This window comes from Molothrus aeneus, chromosome 2 (assembly GCF_037042795.1).
Source record: "Molothrus aeneus isolate 106 chromosome 2, BPBGC_Maene_1.0, whole genome shotgun sequence".
NCBI classification, from domain to species: domain Eukaryota; kingdom Metazoa; phylum Chordata; class Aves; order Passeriformes; family Icteridae; genus Molothrus; species Molothrus aeneus.
Genome location: NC_089647.1, coordinates 108,135,910 through 108,160,127, shown reverse-complemented (window position 1 = coordinate 108,160,127; position 24,218 = coordinate 108,135,910). Strand labels below are relative to the sequence as shown.

General features: G+C 35.0%; 1 protein-coding gene across 1 annotated transcript in view; it reads left to right on the top strand.

Moving 5' to 3' along the window:
* Positions 1-24,218, top strand: part of CFAP47 (cilia and flagella associated protein 47) — a 261,050-nt gene that overhangs the window by 5,097 nt on the left and 231,735 nt on the right. Inside the window, exons 4-21 of the mRNA XM_066545467.1 lie at positions 2,073-2,211; positions 3,393-3,621; positions 4,186-4,340; positions 5,095-5,228; positions 5,820-6,055; positions 6,729-6,921; positions 8,882-9,095; positions 9,472-9,624; positions 10,278-10,467; positions 10,572-10,668; positions 11,905-12,121; positions 12,784-13,028; positions 13,947-14,077; positions 15,206-15,328; positions 16,683-16,814; positions 18,018-18,095; positions 18,650-18,794; positions 20,350-20,444. Of these exons, the coding sequence (XP_066401564.1) occupies positions 2,073-2,211; positions 3,393-3,621; positions 4,186-4,340; positions 5,095-5,228; positions 5,820-6,055; positions 6,729-6,921; positions 8,882-9,095; positions 9,472-9,624; positions 10,278-10,467; positions 10,572-10,668; positions 11,905-12,121; positions 12,784-13,028; positions 13,947-14,077; positions 15,206-15,328; positions 16,683-16,814; positions 18,018-18,095; positions 18,650-18,794; positions 20,350-20,444 (2,906 nt within the window). The remainder of the gene's footprint in view (positions 1-2,072; positions 2,212-3,392; positions 3,622-4,185; positions 4,341-5,094; positions 5,229-5,819; positions 6,056-6,728; positions 6,922-8,881; positions 9,096-9,471; positions 9,625-10,277; positions 10,468-10,571; positions 10,669-11,904; positions 12,122-12,783; positions 13,029-13,946; positions 14,078-15,205; positions 15,329-16,682; positions 16,815-18,017; positions 18,096-18,649; positions 18,795-20,349; positions 20,445-24,218) is intronic.

Here is a 24,218-nt window from a genome sequence, read left to right as displayed (position 1 = left end):
AGTGACCAAGTAGCAATTAACTGGGATTTTGGGTTATGCAGATTATGAGTATTGTAGCTGCAGGTGTTGTACATAGCTCACTGTTTATGTAGCCAGTACTATATATCCATTTAAGAAAGAAAAAAATGCTTGAGAACTTTGAAAATTTTATGAGTTCTCTACTTTTGAGTCCCATTTGGAAGATGCAAAAATAATAGCAGCTCATTGCCTTAGTGTGCCCAGCACAGACAGCAGCAAATCACATCTGCTCTTGTTTTGTGCTGCTGTGATCCCCAGACCTGTCTCTTGAATAAACAACTGCAAGTTCCCTGAACTTTCTGACTTGAAGTCCTCTGTGATGGGAATTGAATTGTATTTGTTGTTAGAAGACAATGAGAGGCCTTTTATCTTGCTGCCATAGCTTTTGAAATCCTGCAGCTTTTACAACAGGCACATCCTTAAATTTCTGTCAGCAGCTATTCCAAGGAGAGTAAGAAACATGGACAAAGGAATTTAAGAATGCTTATATGATCCAAATAACCTGTTTGACTGCCTTTTGCACTGGAGAGAGTTTGCAAATACCTTTCTCCAGAGGCAGGGTTGCAACTATGCTGAGTTTCAAACAACAAATTTAAGGCAATTAATTATTTTTGTTCCTCATTTGTACAGCTGCTCGTTACATTAAAGACTATCTTTTTCTTTGCTTTAGGCCAAAGTTGTGGGAAAATTTCTCCCCTAGGTTTTCATATGAAATATTGTGCCAAGAGAAAATACATGATTACAGAAACACAGAGTTGCAATATTAAAAGAAAAAAAAGGGCAAAATAAAAAAAAAAAGCAAATTTCTGTCTAGATGAAGAAGAATCTTTTCAGAAGCAAATATTTTATTTTTCTTTTCCATGAAGTAAATGGAGAAATTATTGTGGTTGTTTTTCCTAGCCAGTTCATCTTAAAGATGTAGAATTCTGTTTATATAATCAGGTCTTTCTCATATATGCTAACTTAATACTTTGAGCAATTATGATTAGGTAAAGAAAATGAGATAACCTACAGTGTGTGTATATATATATATATATACACATACCTGCAACTACAAGTTGTATGATAAAAATAATTATCATACAACTTGTAATTGTATGGTAACTAAGTTGTATGATAATTTTTTTTTTTTCATATTGTGTAGGGAACTGTTTCTAGTTATAAACTCTGTTGCATGGTACATGCAGGCTGCATGTGGAGTTTTATAGTTTTACAGCATTGGATGAAAATTAGAGTGAAGGTGATGGTTGGTAAAGGATGTCTTGGGGAGAGACAAGGGAAGAGCAGCTGAATCTGTGTTTCTGCAGGCTCTGTAAAACGTAACACAGCAAGTCACAGTAACAGGCAGCACGTAAACTCTCTGAGCAGGAGGTGCTCTGTGCTGGCTTGGGAATTAAGGATTGCATTTCACTTGGCTTTCCATGCACTGAAGGAGTCCATTGGTCATGCTTCTGATATCATATCAGAGATTATCTTTTATATTAAATCAAAGAGTTCATTTTTTGTGCATTTGAAACAATTTCTTTATTTATATGATATAATGTCAGATAAAGCTGTTGGTTAAATACTGTTTTTTTCACATTTTTAAAAATATTTGTATAACCTAGAAATATTTACTGTTCTCTTGTGCAGTAACTTGTCTTGGGTGTGGACCAGGTAATAGGAACTGTTGTTACCCTGCAGTATGCACTCAACTTTTTGGCACCTGTAGCTTCTTAGAGCTTTGTGTAACTTGCAGATGTTATTTACAGCTACTTCATGATATAGTAATTTTTCTTTGGAATGTTAGTACCTTTCCTGTTACAATCACAGCTTAAAAAATGGAATTGGACATGTGGGTGTAATAATTAAAGAAAACCTGGAAATTATTATCTACTCTTGCTTAGAAACACCTTGTAAAAAGGTAAAGTCTATGTTTCCTGTTTTCATAGGAAGATATACTGCTTGTGAACATTTGCATTATGTGTTGTGTAATTTCAAGTGTGTAATAGAAGCATATAAATCTACAGCTTTATATTGTACAGCATTCTGTTGATTGCTCTGGGTTTTTTTAGGTGTATTTAAAATATCATATGATGGGCTGGTCCTGCTTAACATAAAACCTGTCAGAGGAGTTGTAAAGCCAAAATCTGCAAGGAAAATTCGAGTGGATGTCTGCACAGATGTACCTGGAGTCATCAAAGAAATGATTAAGTGAGTGTATGACTGAAGAAATACAGCTCTGTAAATTCTGGTTTTGTCTGTTATTTATTCTAATCTTTACTGTGAATGTTTATCTAAAAAATTAAGTTCCTAAGTGTCAGTTGCTGTCTTTAATATTTAGTTTTATTAAATTAATTTGATTGTTGCAGTATCTCCACAGAAAAGTGATGCATAAATTGTATACCTGGCTGTGTTAATAAAAATCTTCCATAATTTGAAATGATCTGGGATGTTTGCACATTTCTCAGAATAAAAATAACAAGGAACTTTTGTATCTTTTACCTTTCTGCACATCCTGTGATCCTTAATTTTCTTACCTTCTGTAACTGCATGTTTTCTTTTAACTCTATGTATTTCAGAAGTCTCAGAAACATTCTGGTGTCATTTGGAGTATCTTATTTTCACTGGAGGGAATGTATTTGCAACAGTGGAGTAGATTGCTTTTAAATGCATATCTTATAGAATCCTAGAATCCCAGCATGGTTTCGCTTGGAAGGGACTTTAAAATCCTGTATTTCCGGCCCCTCTGTCATGGGCAGGGACTTTCCACCCGACCAGGTTGCTCAGAGCCCCATCCAGTCTGTCCCTGAACACTTCCAGGGGTGGGGAGTCCACAACCTCTCTGGGCAGTGTGGGAATAGGGAGTGGTTCATTTGTTGGGTGTTTTGTTTTGGTGATTTTTGGAATCATCAAGATCAAGCTTCCAGGCAGGAATAGCTGCAGTTCTTTCATGCTTATTCAGATGAACTTCTAGCTCCTGTTCCCTACAACAAAATTAGGCATTACGTGCTAAAATTGGTGTTTAGATACAGTGACTCTGAGGGATAAGAGCAGTGTATGTTGTCTGTGGACACCTCCTGATTCTTTGCAGTTGTTATTCCTATTGTTTCCAACATTAAAAAAGTCAGAATACCAAATCAAACTGAAAACTCCATCATGTAATGTGCAATTTTTCCTCATTGGTGATATTCCTGTTAGGGCATTGTCTAGAACATGCTCGCTTGCCCTGCTCTCCCACTTAGTTTATCTATGGAAAGCCAGTGATTTCAATGCTTGGATTGGGCAATTTTTTCTTTTTGGCACAGATTCTAATACAAAACAAACTAAGCAAACTGATTATTTCTAACTAACTCTTTACATTGCCTCTTGCTGCTTGCTTCTCTTGCTGGCAGAGTGGAGTTGGAAAGTCGTGGCTGCACTGAAGTTTGGGTCAGAGGTGTTGTGGTTGAACAAGTTCTTAAAGTTCTTGGAGTGAATTGTGGAAAAGTACTGAAGTGCATTAACTTTGGACCTCTTTACTTTGGGACTTCAAAGACAGAACAAATATATTTATACAATGAAAGCCCTGAGTGTATGGATTGGGTAGCAGTACTGGAAGACAATGCCATTGGAGGAGAGATGGTAAGAAACTGCTCTGGTTCTTCTTTTAACTGAAAACTTTTTTTTTTCATTTCTGCTTTTGCATTTTTTATTTCTCAATATTTGTCTTCTATCTATCTACAGATATTTCAGAAAGCCTATTGACCAGGAAATAGTATGACATAGTAAACAATATGTCATACTATTTCCTGGTCAATAGGCTTTCTGAAATATCTGTCCAACCAACACGTTTTTTATTTCAATTTAACCCTAGAACTGAGTTTTTAGTTATTATTTACTAGGAGTTATCAAAATAAAATTTGAGTTCTAAGATATTAATAATCTGTGATTTCACTTGTTTTTCTCAGATAGTGAAATAATCCGAGAATCATGTTTAAAAAAGAGAATTCAAGACATTGACATGAAATTAATTTAAAAATTGGTTAATTTAGTTACATTTAGTTACAGCCATGTGCTGTGTAACTATGTGATTGCCATTTTTTGAGTTATGTCTTTGTTATATGTGAAAATGTATATGGAGGAATAAAAACAAACAAAAGGGAAAGCAGAACAAGCTGAACTATTCAATATTACGTTTTTTTTTAGGGGACAGATCTTCAGGGGAGTACAGATGCTGTTTTACATGACTTAAGCCTGAAAACTAAAGATGTAGATGTTTCCACCTTGATCTTGTGTGCTCCCAATCAAGGAACTTTGGAGCCTTATGAAAAATCTTTGATTACAGTCTGCTTTAGTCCAGAGTGAGTGAGTGATACCAGTCAAATGCACACACATACACAAGCTGGTTGGTCTACACTGTTTTGCAAAAGCTGTGCTAGAGAAAATTTTAAATTAATATGTCTGCAAATTATTTCTGAGTAACTTCTTATGTATTTATGTGTGTTAAAAGAAGTTTCTTGTTGTGATTCTGCAAATAAGAAAGCAAAGCCTTTCTATGAAGTGTTTCTATGATTTTATGTTTTATAATACCCTAAGGGTGTATTTGGACCAAGAATTGGTTAAGATGGTTTTATGGGAATAAGAATTTTATTTGATTTTGCTGCATATTAAGGATCAAGAGAGTGAAACATTTCAGAGAGCTGTCATCTCATAAAAAAAATCAAACCCAAAACAAAAGCTAAAACTAAGCATAAAAAAACATTTGTTTTTAGATGAGGAAAAAAAAAGCAAATACTCTCTTGCCATTTTCCCTTACTTAAATTCAATACAGGTAGTTATTATGCATGTGATATTAGTTTAGAAAACTGTTGCAGACTGGAAAAGATATCAAATTACCAATATAATAGGCACACAAATATTGATGAGCTTAAATATGTTATTATTTGCATTTTTTGAAAGGAAGTACAAAGATAATTTGTTCAAGCTGTTACTGACAACAAAGAGGCCAGACTGCATGTTCAAAAATATATATTGCTTTTTTTGTGGGTTGGGTTTGGAGGTTTATTTTTTTTTTACCATTTTTACTCTTTTAATTTGAGATTGTGACTCTTCCAGAAAATTTGAAAGAGACTTTGAAGTGAATGATGCATCACCAGTTCAGGATTATGTCGTGTTTCTGAGATTTGAAACTGCTGGGAAGAGAGGTGGCTCTCTGCAGAACCTCAGTGGTGGTGCCACAGCAACCACAAGTATGTTAGAAATGGATAGTCACCATCAGAAATGTATATGAGGATGATAAAACTGTGTATCTTGACTTTTTAAACTTAAAAAAATAATCTTGGTTATCTTAATAGTTTTATGGTAAACCTGTTTTGTTTGTTTGTTTATATCAACACAAATAAATAAACTTGCATCTTGAATGCTGCAGCACTAAAACCTCTTTGAACAGTGAGTAGAGAGGAAGGATTTATGTGTGTGATTAAGGAACACCTATTACTTTATTATAAATTATAACAATTATAAATGCAAATATTAAAGGAAAAAAAAAACCTCTAGTCATTTGCAAGTCACTAACACTTTTGTAATACCAGTTTTGTGCATTTTCAAGTGCATATTTATTCAACCTCAATTTTCTTACTGAGGGAATGCGTTATCTAACAGCTATTAGACATAAAGATCTCTGTGTTAGGTTTATAAAAACTGCATTATAAAACATACTGGTTTGTAGGATTATTTTGTTTTTGTGATTGTACAACTACAGGATGACTTTCCTGTTAGTGAGATAATGGGTGTGAGAGGGATTTTGTTTGTTTGCTTGTTTTTGTGTTTGTCTAATGCAGGCAGTCATTCTCGTTACGTGGACTTAGCTTTGATGGGTTCTGGGTTTCCTGTGATATTAACTTTTAAGCCAGGAACAGTAATTAATTTTGAGGACTGTTATTTGGGTGAACAAACACAAGTTGCATGCACAATGAAAAATGAATCCGAGTTCCTTCCAGTAACATTCAGATTCCGCAAGACTGCTCACTTCACTGTTTCTCCTGCAAGAGGAAAACTTAAAACAAAATCTGAAAAGGTAACTCCCTTTTTCTCTTTGGTTATGTAACTGTGCAGATTACTTTACAGTGGTTAGCACTGGAATTTCTTGAAAGTAAACCAGAGGAATTTCATTTCAGTAGCAAGAGCTTTTAATATCAGCCAAATACATTGTTTTTATAGTCCTTTAATTTTCTTTCCCTACTCCAGGAAGCAACAAATATAATTTTAAATTAGGAAAAAAGATTGGAGTACTAAGGCAAGTTTACAAGGGTTTTTCCTATCTGTTTTTTTTATTTTACTGATTTGAGAAGATTGATTTATATGCAGATATTTTTGAAGAATACTTTTAATTTGTTTCAGTAAATCACAAATACTCAAGTAAGACAAATTTTTTTTAATGGAAGAAACTTGGCAAACAGTAAGTCAAATATGTAAACATTTACAATTTCCCCAACCAGTAAGTCAGGGCACAAGATTTCCCTCAGAAGTGAAAAAATGAGACTTTGTTGTGTTTTGATGTGTCACATTTTTATGTTTCCTTATATTGCTAATTTTAATGTGCCTCTTGGCATATTCTGCAAGCCCTGTTTTGAATACCTGTCTTAGAGGTAAGTGGAGAGAAGTGATTCAGAGACTCAATCATATAGAGAATTACACAAAACTTCACTCTTTATTGTCTCATATGTCTCATAATGAGTTTTCTTTTCCAGGAAGTGATGATTTCATTTTCTCCACATCAAATAGGAAAATTTGAGATGAAGCAAATTATTGATATCATTGGTACAGGAGTAGATAAAAATAATGTAGCTGTTTTGAAGACAAAACCTTTTCATCAAATATATTTGACCTTACATGCTGTGTGCAAATCTAAACGAACAAGCATTGTATTCACAATTAATCCTGGTAAGATGCAAAAAATGTAAGTGACGAGTGATAAAATGTTTTAAAAGCACATTTTTAGCCTTTTAACAGTGATTTTTTTATTATTTTTATTTTGCTTGTGAAAAGTAATATCTCATTGGGACTGGAGGGAATGCTCAGTTTTAAGACATATGTCCTATAAGACTGCAAAACAAAAGCTAAAATAATGGTACACCTTTCCTTAATTCTATCAAAAATTGAACTATTAAAACATAAGTTTTCATCATATGATTATCTGACATTTATAAGGTTCAGTTTTTGCAAGCAATGACACGCCACAGTGTTAAGATGTTTCAGGAGTGAATGAAGAGATATGTAAAGCACAGGAAGAACTAGGAAAGATAACAGAATATTCTTCATTGATTCAAAGTTACTGCTGCCAGATGAACTTACCAGTTCATACAGCCTGCTACAGCTCCTGTGTTCACTGACTTTCCCATCCAGTGAAGCCTGTGCCAGCATGAAGAGTCTTTCAGGATATCCAATAATTAGTCTATGATTTGTTCTTTGTGTTCCAGATGTTTTCCACAAACAGCCACTTTGCAGTAGATTTGACTAAGCTGTCACTGGATTATAAACCTGTCATGGCAAACATTATTTTTTTCTAACATCAAATGTGCTGCAGCCTCTGCAGCACCAGTGCAGTCTCCTAATAACCTGTGCACCGGTGCATGTGGTGGCTGTGTGTAGATCAGAAGGGGAAGCTGCTGCCAGCTTGAGATGTAGTCCCTAATGAGAAACATTTTCTCCATTGTGGGGAAGTAAAAAGTGAGTTACTAGAAAGTCATGGTAAAAGGCTTTACTGCCTACAAGTACCGGAATAAACCAGTGGGCATTTCTGCTACTTTCAGGAAGGTATTTCCAATCCATGGCTATCAACCATGGTTTGATGAGAAACTGAGTTTGGCAATTTCCTTGCTTTATTTTTGAAATCCAGAGCTCCTTTAATTTTTCTGCTTCAGAAACCCAATTAGAAGAAGTGGGTTTTTTTGGATCAAAGATTTAATTTAGTCAAGTTTTTCAGGCTTTCTATGTGCTCTTGTCTGCCATTTGCTCTATTATTGTCCTGTTTTGGTCCCATTTGCAGGTTTATAAAAACTACGAATGATATCTACATTTTGCTTTTAAGCTTCACTGAAGTGTGGAGGAAAAATGATTTTGTTTTTTTTTTTTAAGATCCTTTTCTAGATGGTTCCATATCTTCCTGTTACCTTCTCCCAGTGTCTGTGGATGAGTATGTGTAGTTGTGTCTCTGTATTCAGGCGAAGGCAAGGAAGAAACAGGAATGAAGCTTCTTGCAAACTGTACCTTTCTGGACAGTGAAAGTTTTAATAACTCCTATGAATTAGAAGATAGAAAGTAGTTTTTGATTTTTTGTTGGTGGATTAAAGTAAGGCTAAAGTGGGTAAAAAAATATGTTTCATGATTTTTTTTTTTTTTTTTGCAGGTGAGGGAGGAAAGGGCAGTTGAAGTTTGACCTCATTTCTGCCATAGTTTTCTCTTTAATGTTCATTTATATGTGCTTTTTTAAAACTAGATAGAAAGAAATCTGATCTGTCTTTTTAGTAGATCTAGCTTGGGAGGTTTTGTCAAAATTCATGCCTCTGTTTGTAGCCCTTAAGAAAAGCTTTAAGACTGTGTGATTGGTGTTGTGACAGGCAGCTCTGGGTGTCTGATGATGTGTCTGTGCAAGACATAGCATCACAGCTGGACACAGCTGGTTTGAGCTCTGTTTTTTGTTTCTGTGACCCAGGTCAAAGGAAACAGTAGGCTCTTGGCATGATGTGAATGGCTTCTTTCCTCTTTTCTGAGGAAAACACTGTGGGATGGGTCACTGACTGTTGTGCTGCTGGGTAGACCATTGTAAATTAGATATATTTTCCAAGACTTCGAATTTTGTTTAGAAAATAATAGTTCAAGTCTGTTTTATTTGAATTTTAAGGTCTAACACCCTTGATCTCCAATGAAACTGGACAGTATGTAGTCCGTGGCAGAGGACAGCTCAGTGATACAGCACCTGTGGCAATCCTTAAATCAATCCGAACACAAATCCACACTCACCGGAAAAACAGGAATCGTGAGGATGATGCACTTATAGCCTTTCCTAATGATCGTGCAGCCAGCCTTAGGCCTAGTGAATGGAATAAAAAGTACAGGTAAAAATTGTGTGAATCTAATATTTAAACCCACACATTTATATATATCATATAGCAGATCAAGATTGGTTACTCATTTGACAGTTCACTGGGTTTTTTTCAGGCTGAAAGTACTTTAAAATTCATTGCATTATTGAGTCTCTTGCTCATAAATTTAATGAGTTTTCTTATGTGAAACTATAAATGTAGCTATTACACTTGCAATATTTCATTTTTATGGTTGCCTTTACAAAGTCAAATATTAATAATCAGCTGGGATAAAAAGACTGTTTGAAATGAAATATATAAATATCAAAATCAATTATGTTTTCATTCTAGCAAGACCCAGTATCGTTATACATGTGTAATGAAACTACAATTCTCTTGAAATATTTAGGACTATTTTCACAAAGACTGAGAGATATAATTATGTAGACCCAGAATTTGCTTATACTGACTCTGAACGACTGTTAAGAGAGGAAAATAAGAAACAGTATGTACGCTTCATTTCCCATTTGAGACAGCGTCGTTTAGAGAGAGAGGCTGCTAGGTAAGACTTGGTTTAAAGGGTAAATAATACTTTAGGCTCATACACAAAATATGTGAATATACGTGCAGAATTAACTGGATGGCACTGATCATATGCCTAAATTTGTCCCATGACAATATGCTTATGATATTGGGACTTTCTTTTATAATGCATTCAAAACCTGTTTTTTTCAAGTATTTAGACACATGGAGATCACTTCCTGGGTGAAATGCAGGGATAGAGGCAAGGCACTTGAAATTAAGCCTAAAGTGAGCGTAAATTAAAGTGTCAAGTTTGAGAATACTTGGTTATGGTTAATAGGAAAAAAACATAACATCGATTGTTTTGGATTCTCTTTATATAATAAATATGTATTTCCAACTAGGATTTGTAGCTCACTCCAAGTGACAGATTCAATTTGTGAATTATTGTATATTGTGTGCACTGAAGCAGATGGAATCCTTCAATCTGACTGGTGCTCTAGACTTATCTTACAATAAAACCCAAAATAATAGAAGTATTTTCAAGGTATTTTCCGTGCTTGAGGGTTTTTTAAATAATGAAATATTCCTACTTAAAATATTAATTGTTTTGTTTAAAAATATTAAATAATTTAATGTGTAGATCATGGAATGCTCAAACTTTTAGATTCTTTTTTTTTTCCTTCCCTGTAGGCGGTTTTATATTTATAACAATCCTGTGAGCTTAGGCATTAAACCAGCTGAAGGTCTTAAGTCACCAAACATCTCAATCACAGATTTTCCCATGGAGAAGCCACAGCCTGAAATGCTTCCTTTAGATGACAATTGCATGTTAACTAGTCGAAAACTGGCAGCAATTGTTTCTAAATCTACAAACAAAGGAGTAAGTTAAATGCTTGAGTAGGATGTGAGCATAATGTGCTTACCATATAAGAAATAATCAGAATTTTGATCCTGCTCTGAGGAAGTGTCTTGTACTTATCACAGGTTTGGAGCTGGCTTAGTCCTATGCCATCTTCTGCCCAGGAGAAGGAAGATTGTAGCCTAACTTTGACACACAAACAGCTTCATCAAATATTCATTGGTAAGATTTTTAATTTGGTTGCTAAATGCATATAGTTGTTGTAAAAGCACTTACGTGTAGTAACACATTTTATGATTATAGTTGTTCACCCTAAACAGAAAACAGTTTAATTTGGTAGGCAGCTTGAGACCTACAGTAGTATTTCACTAAAGCTTTGTAATTCTCAGCAAATACTGAGATATGATTAGGTATCAACATGTAAAAGAAGAGTTTCCGTTGAAGGCTGCTCATAGCATGACCTCTTACAGAGAAATCACCACAGCATAGTGTGAGAGCTGCTTATCCCCTTAGGCCTTGTTAGTGGGTAGTACCTGGACCTGCATTAATGTAAGCAAGATTCATGGAAGTGCTCAGAATATTTCTGAGAATTAACAGTGAAGATTGATGCACCCAAAAACTGAAACTTCAAGATTCTCCATCAAAATAATTTCAGGATAATGTCCTGTGATGGGGAGTAACACCTTCTAAAACTTCTTAGTGACTTATTAACAACATCTGTTACTGCTACATGTCTATTTTTAAGTCAGCTTTTCTTCAGTAAAGTTTTTTTGCAGCAAAAAGAGAATTTTCAGTACTTCCTGGGCTTTTTAAAATTTTAAATCAAGCCAGAACTTGAATAGTGTAGCTGTGTAACTTGGTGTACTTGGGGAAAGGAAGAACAATATAAACACCATATAATACAAAAAGTACTGAGAGTTTTGTGAGAGGTTTTATTAGTGCCGTGAGCACTCAAGTTAATAGACCAGCCTAAAAACTAGCAATAGCAGTAAACTAGGTAATGAAGTAATTCTGTGACCATCACATGACATGAATTATCAAACCAAATGGTTGCACATCAGGGAGCAAACCAACAGGTTGCTTACATAAACTTTCAGTGAATTGGTGGCAATTTGTACTTTTAAATATCTGCTTAACAAAAAGAAGTATCTATGGTTATTAATAGTCCTGTTAGCAGTGAGCACATTGATTTCCTGTTTTACCAGTTGACTAAAAAAAGCACAATTAAAAAATAAATGTCGCTGGCTTTTGGCTTGTACTGCTGAAAACACTCACAGAACATGGATGGTATTTACTTCCACATTTTAGTGATAATTTGTTCCACCACAGGATTTTTGTAGCTGACTAAGTTTGTAATTTGAAGAACTATAGTGTTTGGTCATAGTATTTAGTAATTATGTTTCCTTACATTAGCTTTTACCTTTTAATGTTGAGGATCTTATTTCTCATATAATTCAGGTCCTTCTACTATAGATTTTGGTGATGTTTGTGTGTATTCTACAACAACCAAAGAGCTGCACATCATCAATAATTTGTCAGTTCATATTTGGATACAAATTGAGATTGAAGTTGCAGAATTGCAGGAGACATCTCCATTGTCTCAGGTGGTGCCTCCTCTTACAAAAACCCATATTCCAGTTGTGTTTGAGACAATCAATGCTGGAATGTTTAAAAAGTAAGGCTTTTTATATTTGTCTTGATTTAAACATTTTCTTGGCAATAGTAAATTTTTTTTAAAAAATCACCTGGCTGATTTTAAAGGTTGTCATGATAATTCTTAATGGTGTACACTCATCTATGGTGACGTTGCAATAATCAATGCAGTTTTATGTTGCAAAGTTTTCCTAGTAGAATACTGTTTATTGTTTTTGATTTTACAGAACAAACAAAAATCTGTCCTGTGAAAAGCCTTTTATATGTAGAGGTGCATCAGGGGAAAAAGTTGGTTATTATGGTGTATTTGCTAAGAGAAATTTTTATGGAAAATACTGTTCTCTTTCCAGCCTAGAATTCCATCACTTGCATCCATGCTCAGGTCTTTTGATGCAAATCATGGGAAAATGTATAAAAAAACCTGTTCTCTAGTCTGCTGGTATGAACTCTATGTTTTCTAATGTTAAAATGATTGTGTGAGTCTGATTATCCTTTAGGATGATCTTCACTTCTGATTTAAATAGTATGCAAAACAACTGCAAACTTTTCTCTTGTCAGTCTTGTGTCCACACTCAATTGCTAAGTATTTTCTTGCTAGTGGTTATATTTCAGGTAAATTTTACTCTGAATGTAACAGAGCAAATGCATAAAAATATTGAGAGATAAATATTTTTTGTGTTACAGCTCTTTCAGTTACAAAATAAACAACAAACACATTGGACATGTGCTGGTAGTTGCACATGCAAAGCCTATTGAACTTCAGCTGTCTAGAAGGGAAGTGATTTTGAGTCCTGTTTCTGGCTGCCTAGCAGGGACAGAGTTTAGAGGAACTGTGAGGGTATGCAATCCCAGAAACCAACCTGCTGGCTTTATTTGGAGACCTGTAGCTGGAGATAGCAAACGTGCATTTACTATACAGCCAACCAGAGGTATGCTATGCAAATACAGTGTGTGTATGTCTCTTATGTGTCAACAGTATTAAATAAGACTAACATTTAGCTGATGCTACAAACTATATTTTTAGATTTCTGTCAATATCAGTGTGTCCCAAAAGCAGTATCAGGTCACAGCTTAGCACCACAGCAGCATTCTCTGTGTAAGCCCTGCCCTGAATGCAAGCTCAGTCCAGCTCCCTGCCTCCATGAGCAGCCAGCAGTGCTTGTGTAAACATTTTTCTCAGCACAGATTGCTGACATTTCAAGAGTGGGGCAGCAACACCATACAGCTCATCAGGATAGGAAATTTTCCAAAAGCACGAATGAAGCTGCTAAAAGTTGATGAAGTTTAAGTAACATAAATGGAATTTAGTCTGGAATTAGTCTGTATTTGCATCATGGATCAGTATTTGTTAGATGTGTGTGTAGCTTTTACATTCTTCTCTTTGCAAAATAATATTCTGTAGGGATATGTTGGAGCTCTGACTCTATTGGAATTAGCGTGCTCTGATTCTTGAGAATAGATATTTCTGCTAATACAAATTCAGACTCAGTTGCAAGCAAAAAAGTGCATATGGTCTTTCCCCAAGTTGCTATTCTGCAAGAAAGATAGTATGTTTTATTTTTCTTTTCAGTCTTGAATATTAGAGTAATTAATGGCTAAAAATACCAGCAAACTTTGAGTGTTTTACTGCAGGTTACTAATAAATAGATTTTGCAATGCTCATGAGAATCCAAGACCTAATTTTACTTAATTCATCAGACTGTTCAACACCTAAGAAATGTAGGCTTACATTCAGTAATAGAAGGTCATTTCACTTTTATGTGCCTATGGTATTTCTAATTCTACAATGTATTTTGACAGTTGTCCATGTGTATGCTATAACATCTAAATTATGTACATATATTTAGGGTTTGTGGAGCCCTATAGTGATGTGGAGTGTGAAGTTGTTTGGCATCCAGGGTTCAGCACCCCAGAAACAGGACAATTCACCTTGTATGTGCGCAAAGGAAATTCAGTTAACTTGAAATGTTCTGCAAAGGTAACACTTCATGGGACAGCTTTAGAGAAGAAAAATGTGTGGATTTCTTTAAACAAGTAATACCTTTAAATATCTCTATTATAATCTATTTTTATTAGACTATTTTAATTTCACATAGCTTTTACTTAACATGTTTAACTAAAGAGTATGCTCCAAAGACATGATGGAGAAGGCAAGGCAAAGACAATTTACCTTATCTTTGCTTTTGATGATATTCTACCTTTGGCATCACAGCTTGGTGGTCCTTATAGATTATGGTCTAGTTATTTTGCTTGCCTAGTATGACTAAACAAATGTCAAGAGGTGATACAGCAGTTTTTTAATATATATATTACTTATTAAAGGAATAAAAATCCGGGTGTGTGTGGGAAGGTATGTTTCAGAGTTTCAAGTTAACAACAGACTCCTAATTTAATTTTGTGTTATTATTTGAAGATGGTATTTGAGAAGCAGTGTTCTGGGTAGTCTTTTAAACAGTGACATTCAGCTTTGGTTAGTTTTTTATTGTCTTACATTGCATACCAGGGAGTATGAAGAAGAAAGAGTTTTTCTTTTTTTTCTTTTTTTTTTCCCCATTACTTTTTTTTTTTTTCCTCTACTACTGCCTACCTGTTCTAGAACTTTTACTGGGAGCCAAGAAAACTTTTTCCTTTCTTTTGATGAGCTCGTTTTCATTTTTGGTTGTTTTTCCCCAGTAGCTATTTTTCTTTTCTTCCTCTTCTTTTGAAGTCTTGGAAGTTTGCCACGTGTAAACCAGGATGTGTGTAAATTAGAATATTTAAAATTCTACTGCTGTTAATATCTCTGAAATATCTGGTCCTGATCACACATTTGGAGTCAATGAAGTTTGTGCTGTTAAATTAAAATATTTTTATTGGTCTTGAAATTAGTCCAGAAATATCTGTAGGGTTGGGTCTGTTCAATTTGAATATAGATAAGTTTAGTACATTGAGTAAATCTTCTCTCACACTTAAGCTGTGTTTTCCTATTTGAATACTTCCAATTTATGTATTTGCACAATTATATTAGCTCATTATGTGGTAAAAAAATTAGGCTGAATTATTTATTTGTACTTAGGAATATGTTATATGGTTTGCTTGTTTTATCTATCTCTTTTTTTTTTAATAGTTTGGTACTACTAGAGTTCAGTTTGTGGCTCAAACTATCTCCTTTGCTCACAGTCCAATTGGTTTCACTACTTGTAAGACAGCCTCTATTCTAAACACAGGATACAACCATGCATACTTCCAAGTAAGAGAAAATTATTTCTAGCACATTTCATTCCTTGGGTTGGGGAGCAGAAGGGAATTAATTTTACCAGATCATGTTATGGTTTTTGTGTTTTCAGTTATTAAATATGAACCTATTAAGGTTTTTGTGGCATTTTCTGGAGAAATAGTTTGATGTAAATAGGAATTCTGTCCCTCTGTCAAATTTGCACTGTTGGGTAGATGGGACAAAAGACAAGCAAAGTGGTGATGGCCTAAATGATTATGGCAGTTTCCTGAGAGCCAGGGGTGAGGGTAGAGTCCCATACTGGGCTACCCTATGGAAAAACATTTATTGGATGTTTTTCTGCATTGAGACTGCTCATTCCACCCTGGCTGCCCAGTCAGTGCATGCAGGGACCCAGAGCAGTCACAGCACATGGGGTGACTTTGCTAAACCAACATCCAGGGGCAAGAAGGGCTCTGCAATGAATTGAAGAAGGGATAAGATGGATGCCAGAGTGGGTAAAGACATAATACACAAATTAGTAGGGAACCTAACCTCATTAGTTTTGCTGGTCATAGAATAAATGCTGCATTTAGTGAAGGAAAATAATGTTCATTAAGATCCTCAGAATTTTTGTTACTGCATTATTACAGTACTGAAAAACATGTTTAATTTTTTTGATTTGTACCAGATTTCTCTTTTATCAGCATTAAATAACAAGTAGTACCATAGTGTTGGAGGCTGGGCCTGAAAGAATAAAATCAGCATAGCCAGTAGCACAAACAAACATACCCAGCCTTTTTAGCTTCCAGAATTACTCTTAAGCCAAGACTTATCTCGTTGGTCTTGGTCACTGTCACTTGTGTAGATATCCTTTAAAAAGCTATCTGTTAGGAGTGCATTAGAAGAGAAGAAATTCCTTTTTGTCTTTTCTAACTGTGGGTAAACTGAGTATTTGCTTCTAATATTATCACTGAGCTATACAGAATTGGGGTTCTGTGTCCTGTGAATGTCAAAAAAGAAGTGATGAATTTAATTGTCACTGAAAAAAATGTTTTGTAGAATATTTGGAAGACTTCCTAGGTAGCAAATCTTAATTTTGAAATCTTAGTGAAAACAACCCAAACTCAGAACTCCAAGTTTCCAATTGATGGAAAGAATTATTTCATAGTAGAAACTGACATTTATGTTAAGAAATCTGTTACTTTGTTTTACTTGCATTTTCTCCCAAACTTCTATGTCCAAGTTAGCATTATATGCTATGAAGGTTCTCCTTATAAGAATATAAAAAGCTTTATGATAGATACATTGGTAAAAATAAAACAACAACAACCAAAACAAATGAATGCAAACACCTTTTTCAGTATGTTTCTTGTTTGTGTTTGTGAAGGTTCTTGACTCCAACCCACTGCCTGGAATGAAAATCACACCCTCTGAAGGAGTGATACCTGTGGGAGGCTTTGTTGATTTAAAAATCTCTTTCACTCCAAAGGCACACATGAGTTTTGATAAAAAAGTGGAGGTATTTCAAAATGGGAAGAGCTTTGGCTTTTGAGTGTTACCCTGTGTGTTTATGTGTGTATGTTCATGCATCTTTTGGATTTTATTTCCAGTGTCCTTACACTTTTTAAGAATAAGGTTTTCTTGCAGCAGATCATTAGTGCTGTAACTTCCTTTTTTTTTTTTTTTGGTCTCAGTCCTGCTCAGAAATATCAAAGCAGCCTCTCAGTTTGAGCTGATTCATATTATGCCACTGACAAGCTGTTGGAAGTAATGGGTGATTATTCTTTATGAGGTTATGTAGATATACCTGCAGTTTCTGTAATCTATAGAGAGGCAAGATTGGAATACTCAAATGTTTTAAATTTCTTGACTTCTTTTTGTGGTTTTCTCAGAGATGGCTCTACGTGCAAAAAGCCTGTAACACATATTTTGTTTTCGGCATGCCTGCTTCCTGAGATAAGTGAAATTGGGAAAGAAAGATGCTATCAAGGGCCTGAATTTTGCTACCATTTCTAACTGATCCTGGATTCACCATATTCTGGGGCTACATATATTGTGCTTGTTAAATCTAGTATTCATTTATTTTTTCCATTTTACAACAGATTTAATATTCCCCAGACAAATAGTGTGGACCTTGTATCAGCACCTCTGTCAAGCAATGTGTGTTGTGATACACATTCCAATCCTCAGAGCTGCTGAAGACAGATTTTTCCTGTTTAAAAAAAAATACTCATTCTAGTAACACAACCTCCTGTGATATTACTTTTGTCTGCATATTTGGCAAAGACTGGTCACTGGTCTTTCTTACAACTTTGGGTTGGTTTTTTTATGTTTCTTATTTTCTTTTTTTTTTTTTTTGTTCTGGATTTTTAATTAACAACTGTATCTATCTAGCTAGCTATGTCTGTCCCAGATGAGGTATGCCACAAAGGCATGATTTGGAGCCACATGTCACTGGAATCTGTATATATATATTTCCAGAAAATGAAGGCATTTACTTTATCTCTTAATATTTCTGCAGCAAAAATGCATTATATTATAAAGACAGAGTTATTTTCATATTTTCAGTGCAATTTATAGTGACTCTATCTGTTCTGATCTGTGGGAGAGGGTTGGGTTTTTTTTTTGTTAAACTTTTTTTTCATGTAATTATGAGAGATTTGGTGAGATAGTTATGTTAAGATGACCTTTTCCACAGTCCCAGTGTTGTCCCTTCACTTAGGTAGCAGTGAGGAATGCAGCAGAACTCACACTTAGGATCAGTGGATTTTCAGAGATCACTGAAATAGGCATTGATGTGGTAAGTGTGAAGAAATTGTAGCAATTGGTAAGACTGGTTAAGTATTTTGCTTTATCTCGATGTCAAAGTGACTCCTCTCTACTTCATATTTTTAATTTCTTCCTAAACTAACATCCCAAGAAAATGATGAAAGAGATGAAATTAGGAAAAGCTATTAAAACCCAAATTTATATATAACAATTACACTAAACGATAGCTGACAGCTTTGGTTTTTGAATTTGGCAATCTGGAATGAGTATGTTAAAAGGGAGAATATTTCTTAAGGTGGTTTTAGCAAAAAATGCAATAAAGGGAAAAGTAATTTACTGATCTGTTTACTGAATGATTAAAACTTTTCTGATGGTGTAACTGGACTTGATATTAAATTCTAAACTCTTCTAGTTTGTGTCCTGGAAAGATTTTAAAGATAAGAGTTATGTGAGACTATTGATTAACCAACACTGTTATTGTGTTATAAATTGTGAATGTTACACAATTATATTTTTTCACATTCCATTCAGTTATAAACTTGACTTCACAGTGCTTTGACCCATTTTTCTTCTTTAAACTTACAGAGAATATTTGAATATCAAGATGTTTATGTTAGCTCTACAAAATCAATTCCATTTTTGCTGCAGAACAAAGGACAATCTTGTACTAGAGTGCAGTTTGATTTTACTGACCATAAGGATTTTAAATTGTATGCTGAAGACAATTCAGGTATTTGCTTTTGCTATAGCAGAATTTTCATTACATATAGGAATGAATAATGCTGAGAGAAAATCTGTCAGACCATTTCTGGTAGCCAAATTTTCTGATATAACAAAACCTAAAGCAATTATTTTAGAAGTGCTGCTTAATATAAATTAAGAGGAGACATTTTGGTTTGCCTATAAGATGACATTTGACAAAAAATAAATATCTGCAGAATGTCAGGTTGCCTGTAGATCTTTTTTTTTTCTGCAATTTTTCCTCCCCAGAGTTGGTAAGGTATAATAAAAAAAAATGAATACCTTCTCACCAGTTAAAATAAAGTATTAAGAAACCCAAACAAACAAAGCCAAACAATTGTATTAATTTCCTATTCAGTGAATCATACCTGCTTTTGGGACAATATTTACCCTTTGATCATTTCATCACCAGTGTAAGGGTTTTTTCTTTTTCCCAAAGGGACAGGGTGTCTGCAGGTTAATGACAGGGCCTCTGTTCTGCATGAATACTCCGTTCAGGAAGTTATTGGGGCAGGAGTAGAAATGAATTATTTTTTGCTAGGTAGAACAAGTGCAGATTCTTATTCTGCACATTGTTGCTCATGGCTTTCCTACTTCAGTCATGGCATCTCCTTGGATGTTTCCATCATTATTCACAAGAGAATTTTACAGAGAGAAGAGGCCTGACAAGCAAAGCTGCAAACTCAGGAAATTATGACTCATTCTTTTGCAAGACAGTATTATAAAATTTAGTTGTATCTTTATGTTGAATGATGCATTTATGGATGACGCAAAAAAAGATCTTCCAAAATTAGAGGGGTTTTCTTACCATGCGGTGCGCTTAAAACGGAAGAAGAGGTGAGGGCTCCTAGTCAGTGATCTTAACTTCCAAAAGAGCTGTAAGGCTCTTTACAACAGGCAGGCAGCCAGCATGGGATCAGACTCACTGCACATGATCAGAGTTTGTGCTTGAAACCACTCATGTGACATCCAGTCAGGTTCAGTACTCAGATGGTGAATACTCCTGGTGTTCCATGATGGATACTGATCTTGGAGGAATATTACCTTTGCTGGAAACCTGTGCTTCTGCCAGTGCCTTAAAATTGAACATGGAAGTCTGAAAAAGGAAGCAAGCCTTATTGGAAATGTAGATTATGCCTAAAAGTAATTAGAAAAAAAAAAACCAAACCAAAAAAACAAACCCATTTCAGCCAACTATTTTTATCCCTGTAGTACTAGTTTATTATGTAATTAAGTATTTTAGCTTAACACTTTTATTCAAAGGTAAAGGACAATATTGTTTGTTTTATTTTTTTTTGTCTGAAATATTGTGTTTTCCCAAATGAATAACTTCCATGAAAATTTCTGGTGAATAATACTGCCCAAAATTACCTTCAGAATCCTTATGAGAGGTACTATATTCCATTATAACTTTGTGAGAAATGCTTACCATGCAAATATGTAGATACTTGATATTGGAAATCACTTTGAAATGCTGCAGCTATTATAAAGTTGATATTTCATGCAGTAACATCTGTAATTTGATTGTGAATTTTGTTTGGCAGCAATTGACCGTTCTCGTTCAAAGCCTTATCTCTATACAGTTTACCTAAAGGAAGGGTCGTCTTTGAAATGCTTCTTGACCTTGACACCAAAAAAGGTAGGTTTATGGAACAGTGGTGATTGAGTTAATTAAAATCATGCTCTGTAAAATTTCTGTGATGGTAGAATAGAGACTTTAGATGAACATTTTAGTCTGTGCAATAGTTTTATAATTAGCAATGCAGTTCTTAAGTAAACAAGTTCTTTAATAACCTTTTTATACCTTTAAGTGTTTGCATACACAAAAAAACCACACTTCCTCAATGGATTAAAAATGGTGTAAACTAACACTGAAATGTCACACCACACATTCATGAAATCATTTAACCAACCAGCAGCCACCTTCTTTTTGCAGCTGTTCTCGCCCATATTCCCAGATGACCCAAGAAACTGCAAATGTACATGAGTTTTATGTGTCATAAAGATTGGAAAAGTTGCTATTTGAGTGGAAAAAATTGAAGATATGAGACTTTAAGTTACTTTTACATCCGAAAATTAGCATTTTATTGGCAGTAACTGTCAATAGAGAGTACTCAAGTGAATTTTAAATCCAACCCCATAGAAAAATGCTTTGGAAATTGGAGGTTTGGGGTTTCCACATATTTGGAGAACAATGAACTGCAAAAACTTTGTGTATGATACTGTAAATCAGCTTCAGAACAATCAGCTGGGGATCACTTCTACAGCATATAAATCCATTGCATTATTTGCACTTTTACCTTAAAAATGAATAACAGATATTATGCATCTTGAAAGGGTCAGGAGTATTCTTTTTCCACCACCACCCACCTCCCACTCCTGCCTTCCATTTTATACTCCTGCGGTATAAAATGGAATTCCTTTGTTCAAAGCATCATTCAAATAATATTTGTATATTACAGGCTGTGTCTGAAAATGTTGTGATTTTCTTTTGCATACACATGGAAGCTATTGGATTGAGTTTATGGCCCATACACTACCCTGAAACAATTTTTCCTGACAGAATATGAGTCAATAGATTTATAAAAAAAAATCCTTCTGTATTATGGCAGACCTTGAATTAAGGGAAAATGAATTGCTGTCATATGTTTTTAAGTGTCAGGAAAGTATGTAATTGTTTGCAAAATGGTACCTACAGAATATCATGAGTGACCTATAATCAAACTGGAGAAACTCAGCAAAGGAAAATGCTGGTATTTTCCTTTGAGTAAGAAGGTCAAGTAATGGGAATACAGGAGTAGAAAATGGTCTTGGAATAATGCTCTTGGAATAAAGTATGGCATTGCAGGTGACAAGCTGAACAAGAATTAAGAGCACAGACTTACCCTACCAATAGGAATATTTTTATTAATAAAGCAAGTAAAACAGTTATTCTAATCTGGGCTGATAACACTTCAGCTGCACACTTTTCCCATGTGGGATGCCATGTTTAGAAAGAAGTGGGACAATCCCACTTGGAAAGAAAATCCAAAAGAAAGCAATGGAAAAGAGAAGAACTCTGTTTCCCATTGTGACACTTGAGCTCTATTACTATTTCCTTTCCTTGTCAAGTTGCAGGATAGAATAAAAGTAGAAGTGTTGCTACTGCCACTGCTGTAAAATAATATTTCTGAGGAATGCTGAAATAGTAGCTTTCTCTCTATGTTTAATTTAGCTTGTCTCCTGAGCATGATGTTCAGGATTGCTGTTATTGATGAGCCATGTCCAGCTGTCATTTGGTACTGGTTTACATTGGCTTCAGTGAAGATAAGGTTATGCCAGTTGGAAGTCTCCTTTAGTTGTGGTATAAACTTGGGAAAACAATTTTTACATTTGACAAGATCAGTTTTGTGACTGTTCTTGCCAAAAAAAAAAAAGAAAACCCAATCAAACAAACAACCCCTAAAAACAGAACAAACAAAAAAGGCTGTAGAATATTGCACCTATTCATTCCAGATTTTATTTTTCATTTTTCAACTTCTGGGTCTAAGTGTTTTTCAAGTCTTAAGAATAATTTTTTGGCAAACAGAAATAACTTCCTTCAGAAATGAGGAAATAAAAACTACAAAAAGGACATTTTCTTGGGGCCTCTCATAGCCAACTAATACGTGTTGCTTTAATTACATGTTTTTACTTCAGTTTCCCTTCTTGTGTGCTCAGAGTCCTTGTGTCTCCCTTTGCCCTTGGTGAGTACCTCTGAGCTGCTGCAGCACCATCACAGCTGGTTCCTGAGCTCTGACTGATGTAAAATGGAGTTACCCAGGGTGGCATGACTACAGGCAGCGTCTGGAAGTATATGTAGTCCCCAGGATGCTGTAGCTTTTCTTTCATTTAACTGCTGCTATGCACAATATTAATTAAAGACATAGTTCTGTTAAAAAAGTGGTTGAGGTACCAGCATCTCTTACTGTGATCAGAAACTCTCAGTAGTTACTGTTTCTTAAAACATTACTCCCTATTTTATCACCAGATTTCTTTCCTGATTTTCCAGTTTTGAAAAAAAAAAAACCCAAATCTTTAATCTCTGTGTGTTGAGCTTCCCCTATTCAGGTTTCACAGTTGCAAGTGCTATTTCCTGCCTCTGTGCACTGCAACAGCTGTTTCTGATCTCATCTCTGTTTTTTGATAACTGCTCTTCCCCAGCTTACCTCCCAGCTGCTGCAAACCTTCTGTATCCCATCAGGTCACGTTCTTTTCTGTCTGCCTTCTGGTTTTACTAGAACTTCCTGCTGTTGTAGTCATTACTGACAACACTACCCTATAAACCAACAATCCCCCACTATACTGATGTTTTCTTTAACAAAGTGGATAATAGGGCTTAGGAAAAGTAAAAATAATTCAGGAGCACTGCTAAAAACATAAAAACCCCATGAAATTATTTTAATGTACTTAAAAAATTTATTAAAGCTACCTGAATTATTAATGTAAGGTTGCAAGTAATTTAGTCTTGAATGCAATCTTGAATTCTACTAAAAAAAACCCCTTCAGATCAACAAATGTAGTACATATATAGGAACTCTGAAGAGCTGCTACAGCTCTCACTAAAATATAATATGTATTAATACATGGGACATGAAAAAATGCTCTTAGAGATGAAGTGTCTTGGCATGCTTAAAAAATAAACCTTAAAAAATGTTGAGGCAGTTCCTTCAGTATTCCAAGTGAGAGAATGGAGTCCATGCATTATAGATAAGGCTGGGATGTTGCTCAGACACAGTGTGGCTGTGTCTTGCTGTTATTCCAGTGTCTCTGAAGGTGTTGGAGGTGACAGGCTCTGCACCTCACTGCAGAGAGTTTAAACTTAGTATTTGGTGGCTGTGGAAGTCAGAGCTGTCAATGAAAGCTGTATTGACTTGCTATCATCTCTGTCTTTATTATCTATATCTGTATCTATATCATCTGTGTCTATCTGTCTGTCTGTGTTTGTCCCCTGCTCACAGAGGTCCTGCAGGGTCTGCTGGGGAAAGCATGCAAGCCAAAGTGCAGGAGTGTAGTGATTCAAAATGAGTTTTTTTAAAATATTTTTTTTAAACCTGCTGGAAAATTAGAAATTCCAGCATCTTGGAAAAAGGACAAAATACACAGCTGGGTAATAATGAAGCCTTGGAGTGCCTTGGATTGAGATAAATAGAACAAGTCACCCCTGTCAGAGCTTATTGCTTAAGCTTGTTGTAGGGAGGTGACAGGTGTTTTGGTGGGGTTTTTTGTCCTGTTAAATGACTTTTCTTTTCCCTTTTTCTAATGAAAGAACAGATTTGTCGTGTAAGAAGGGAATTCTATGGAAAAACTGCAGCTGTGGAATTACAGGGTATTGTTGCTGCATCATCTCTGACCATAAACAAAGGAAAGATTTAATTTTATTGCAGTGCTTTGA